This window comes from Charadrius vociferus, unplaced genomic scaffold, assembly GCF_000708025.1.
Source record: "Charadrius vociferus isolate BGI_N301 unplaced genomic scaffold, ASM70802v2 scaffold502, whole genome shotgun sequence".
Classification (NCBI taxonomy): domain Eukaryota; kingdom Metazoa; phylum Chordata; class Aves; order Charadriiformes; family Charadriidae; genus Charadrius; species Charadrius vociferus.
The window spans coordinates 784,831-790,000 of NW_009647233.1; the positions used below are offsets into that span (position 1 = coordinate 784,831).

Here is a 5,170-nt window from a genome sequence, read left to right on the forward strand (position 1 = left end):
TGGTCCAAATTTCAACAGGAGGTCTCGCACCAAGAGCTTGGTGTTGCTTCAATGAGTAGAGCCATCCAGTCTCACAGGCTTCCTTTTGTTTTAACACTGGCCACGCTGGTTTTGAAGCTTACCATGATGTGAGAAGAAGAGTCATCCTGTGATCTCCCCGCACACAATTTCTCTACAGCATCTGCATCATATTGCTCCTGCTTCTGCAGTAGCTTCAGCTCTCCTGGCTGCTTGCCTTGTGCAAAAACTGCTCATTTCCTTTATGATGTATTGAGATTTTACAAGCAGGAGCACAGCATCTCTTCCAAAGATTATTTTATTTGCTTATATCCTGAAAATCCCACCAGGAAAAAGGAATCCATGTAGGGTAATTTAAAACTGCTCCTAAAATAATGCCAAGGCTGTACTAGTCTTCTGTTAAAATTACATATCAATCCCAGCTAAAGCAAAAAGTAAGAATATATTCTGCCCTTGCACACTAAGAGTTTTCAGGGGGTGGGGGGTTGTGTTTTGTTTTGTTCTTAAGGTCTACATCCATACATTGAAAAAAATAGATGACTATTTATATAGACTCTCTGTAGACATGTTGAAGCTTTTCAGACAAAGAGATTTTATAATCTAAGACAGACGCACAGCAAGGGGGGACAGACAACAGGTGGGCACATGTGAAGAACGAGACAATGGGATCACACAAGGGGCTTACGGGATGCTCAAGTCGTTAGTTCATTCATCTATATATGGAACATGTGGTATGGAGCAGGGCTTTGGTTTTGGGGTTTTTAAACATCACTCTGCTATCATTTAGAGAGTGTCAGAGTGATGAGAGAGAGTAGCAAAGGCCACTGGAGAGGAATCCTGAGAATGGACCTGAAGAGCGCTATCGTGACCCCGCACAGCGGTGCTGACTCCATCCCTCTGTCCAACACCCACCTACTGCTGATTTTCACCCTCCTTAAGAAAGGGAGGGTGACTGTAGAACGATCCTTCAATTCAGCAATTTATGAACTTCCCAATCTGGAGGGTGCACCCAAATACTGGGTTTGTTATCCACCACTGCAGCTGTTCTCCCTCCATTTATCTAATCCTTCTGGGAATCCGCTGTACAGCTGTTGCACTTTTAGGTCATTGCTGCATCCTGGGGCAGTGAGATCCCCTGCTTGGTTTCACACTGGTGAACGAGAGCTTCCCTTTGCTCTAAGGCAGTTGCCTCAGTTTTATTAGATCTCTCTTGATCTGAATGCAGTAAGCAACAAAAAAATGTTTCCTATTCATTTTCTCCCCCCTTCACTGATGACTGATTGCCTTCCTCAGCTTAGAAATCATGCTTATCACCAAAAAATAAACCCAAAACCCATTAACTGCAAGGACTTCAGAGTAGGAAAGCAAAAACAGTGAGATGCCTAGAAAGCATGACCCTCCAGAATGGATTTGGGCTACCTATCATACAGAGGACAAGACCAGAGAAGAACACTCCTACAACCTGTAGAAAATTGCTGCAAAACCAAGATGGCATAATCTCTCTTTCATGCCTCACAGTTCAAGAAGTAGTAAACCTACAAAGGACTTTTCAACCATGTAACTTGGGTTTCGTAGAGAAGGAAGGACAGCAGTACCTGGGGGAGGTCTAACAGTAGAAGAGGTTAGATAAAAATCCATCAGAAATAACACAGCTGAAGAAGAACTTTCTTAAGAGGAAAAAAAAGATAGACTGGTTGATTTCCTGAGGTTATCACCAGCCCTGTGACACTGTGATCCTTTCCCCTTGGCACCTGAAGTTGTGTTTTGCAAGTTGAACCATCCTAATGCATAATCTATCTTTGACCTTTTAATTTCCACTGGAACCTTTATGAGATGGAACGGTCAGACTGGTACATGGTTTCCAAGACCCAATAGTACCATGCATTTACCGGTTTGAGAACAGCTCAACGCCACACTGCTCACTTCCTAATGAGGAAGAATTTTTGTGCAGTACAAGATACAAAAACGTTGAAGATGTATAACACCAAAAAAACCCCCACACCAACAAAGCAAGATGACTTTCCTTGGAAGTCCTATAAGAAATTAAAAGTAAAGAGAACTGCCATGGTGAAACTATATAGTTAAAAAAAAAGAATAAGCAAATGCAAAAAAAGTTTTGGTTTTAAAAAACTTATGGTTTAAATATCATGCAAATTAAGGAGATGCCTTTTTGAGAATGTATCCCATGTATTTTCAATTAACTTACTTTTTTATCCATATATAGCTAATTAATCAGTGACCCAGCATCTCTTGAAAACAACACAACGTTGCCTAATGCAGAAATTTATTGCAGAGGAGCTCCTCTGCTGATCGAGAAGACGAAGCTCCCCGTTCAGTGCTAGCCCTTAGCAGGGTACAAAAGCAGGACAGAAAATTTAGCCATACAGTCCTGATGAAGTTTTAAGGTGACTTAGGGCTACCTGAAATACAGCATTACAATGCAGAGGAAAGAGGGCAGCTGTGTTACACATGAACAGGGGAAGATAATGCATTCAGCTCATATTTAGCATGTGCACTCTTAAAACAATGAACACTGATATTTCTGCAAGCATGATATTACAAAAAATACCCCAAAGCTAAAAGCACACGAGTGAAGATACATACGAGAAAGAATACGGAGGCCATTTACTTTATTGCTGGTTGCACGTATGTTCAAAGACCAGCACTATTGAGAAAAAGACCAAGATCAAATAGAGAATGAATAGCTGGAACAAAACACACTCTCACCACTGGACCCACGGATGATTCCCTAGGGAAACCCTTACAAAGAGGGCTCAGTATTTCTCAAATAAGTTTCTGTGTATATTTTTCCCATGTGCTGTTTTATAGATCACATAGTAATGGAAATCAAGAGAGATCCTGAGGGTACAGAGATGGACTTCACAGTGCGCCACCAACAAAGTAGCTGTTTGTAGAATGGGAAACAGCAACAAGCCTTTGCAAACAAACAATGTGGAATTCTTGGCTAGAAACAATAGCTTAAAAAATAAAATATAAAAAAAAAAACCAACTTCTTTCATGGTATTTCCAATGGCCTTATCCTGCAATCAACTGCTGGATTCATCCTTGCCATGGAAAATGCCACTGTAATAATACGGGCGCTTCTGGTGCCAGGACACCACCTCAAGAAGGTGTTCCTGCAAACACATGTCCATTTGTAGGATGGAGACCCACATGCGTAAAGCTAGAACCCTGCTAGGAAATACCAGAGGTAGTTTCAAATGAGTAAATAAATGTATGAAAAGCAGCAGAGTCAGCACACTGAAGTTAAGAGATGTTCCTTCTTTTCTGGAAAACTTGCTTTTCAGAGCTATTCCCCCCCGCCCTTAATTATAACTTCATTTTGTCTAATGCCCATTGAACGGTCTCCCACTCTCCTAGACTCCCAGAAATGTCCCTCTCAACAGGTCCAGCTCCACTTAACTCAACTAGAAGATTTGCTGTAGTGGTCTCTGGAGACACTCCATGCCTTTTTAGGTGCCACACAACTCGGCCCCATTCACAAAGTGACTGTTCTGGGAGGCTGCTTTTGGTTTCCAAATCAAGGTCACACCTTGCTGCTGCAGCAAGGGATGGCACAGCAGTCTCCCCTGCCTCTGTTCTAACTTGTGTAGGAAAATGAGGAAGGTTCTCTGACCTCTGGCACAGATTAAGTTATTGTTGTGCTTTTTTATATGCTTCAAATTGTGCAATACTTTTCTTTTAAGGCACAGCAGCCAATCTTCAACTACAAGCCCACCTGGCCCCTAAATCCAACCTCTAGGTCCTTTTTCTCCCCAGAAACCTGCTAGTTTCCTTCCCACCACTTACCCACATCCTGGTCCTACAAATGGCTTTTTCCACATACTACTTATTAAACACAGTTTTTCGAGAAATAGGTAAATTCCACCTTTCTCTCATCTTCTGCACAGCTTTAAAGGCCACAATACTTGGAAAGCCCATTCCTAGCTGTAACCATTTTACTTTCTCCATTCCCAGCTCTAACCATTTTCACTTTAGTAAGCCAACCAAACCTGGATAAGTTACTGAAAAAGAATCAAGCTGTGTGTTTGCTTACACAGTCTTTCAGTATTTAGTGAAATTGGTAGTTATTTTTCACTACTGTTCCTGCTTTCACCTGAACACCTTACAATGCTCTGATTTTCATTTGCTTTTTCAATATTAACATTTCACTTGCCAACACTGGGCAGACACCTTGTGACTGCAGGGTCAGATCTACATTAGTCCTCTTTGCTGATCATACATGCTCTCATACACAACACTACCTGTGATGAGAATCAATGTCAGATGGCACACTAGAGTAGATGCTGCTACAGCAGACGTACTTCTGACTGCAGTGCTTATTTTTGTTTAAGAAATTGGTATAAGGTATACCAGGAAAAGTACATCTCCTAGTGCAAAACATGCTTAGCTTTAAGCTTCCTTGTGTTTTTAATGTACCACACTGCTCCAGTATACCCAAATAATTGTCAAACTTCAAACGACTAACCTATTGCTACATGAAAAACGAAGATATATATATATATTCAACCTATTTTTTTTATTTTTTAGATAGAGGAGAGATGCTCTAGACAAAAGGAGACAAGACGACACGTGGTTTCACAGAATCCCAGAGTGGTTGAGGTTGGAAGGTCCAACCTGAGGTCATCTGGTCCAAGCCCCCTGCTCAAGCAGGGATACCTACAGCCATATGCCCAAGACCATGTCTAGACAGCTTTCTCTTACCTTCAGTTTTTGAGCTTCTCCTCTAACTTTCAGCAGCTCCGTGATGGAGTCCACAAATCCCTGGTAATGGAAGTTGCACATTTTCTCAATCTCACGATCATGGTTTCTGATTCGTGCTTCCAGTTTCTCCATGAAACGACCATGTTCTTCTCCATCATAGACAGACCTAAAAAGAAGATGCCAACATTGGTCAAGATTCCAACATCTGTTAACTGTCATTACTTACAAGAAATATCCAAAGTATGAGCTTTAAAAAAAAAAGCCTCCTGTGATAAAAGGACAGTTCTGCTTTTTATTTGCATACATCAGGCACCAAACTCAGGTTTGAACAATCTTTTTATTCCAGGCCTTCTTTTTCCACCTGTCAAACATCAGCTTGATGTTCCCTCAGAGACCACAACATGGCCAACTCAGCGCAAAATGATCT

At 41.4% G+C, this 5,170-nt stretch overlaps 1 protein-coding gene across 1 annotated transcript in view; it reads right to left on the reverse strand.

Annotated features, from left to right (window-relative positions):
* EXOC6B (exocyst complex component 6B) overlaps nucleotides 1-4,875 on the reverse strand; it is a 258,241-nt gene extending 253,366 nt beyond the window's left edge. Inside the window, exon 1 of the mRNA XM_009879846.1 lies at nucleotides 4,744-4,875. Within this exon, the coding sequence (XP_009878148.1) occupies nucleotides 4,744-4,875 (132 nt within the window). The remainder of the gene's footprint in view (nucleotides 1-4,743) is intronic.
* Nucleotides 4,876-5,170: the final 295 nt, after the last annotated feature.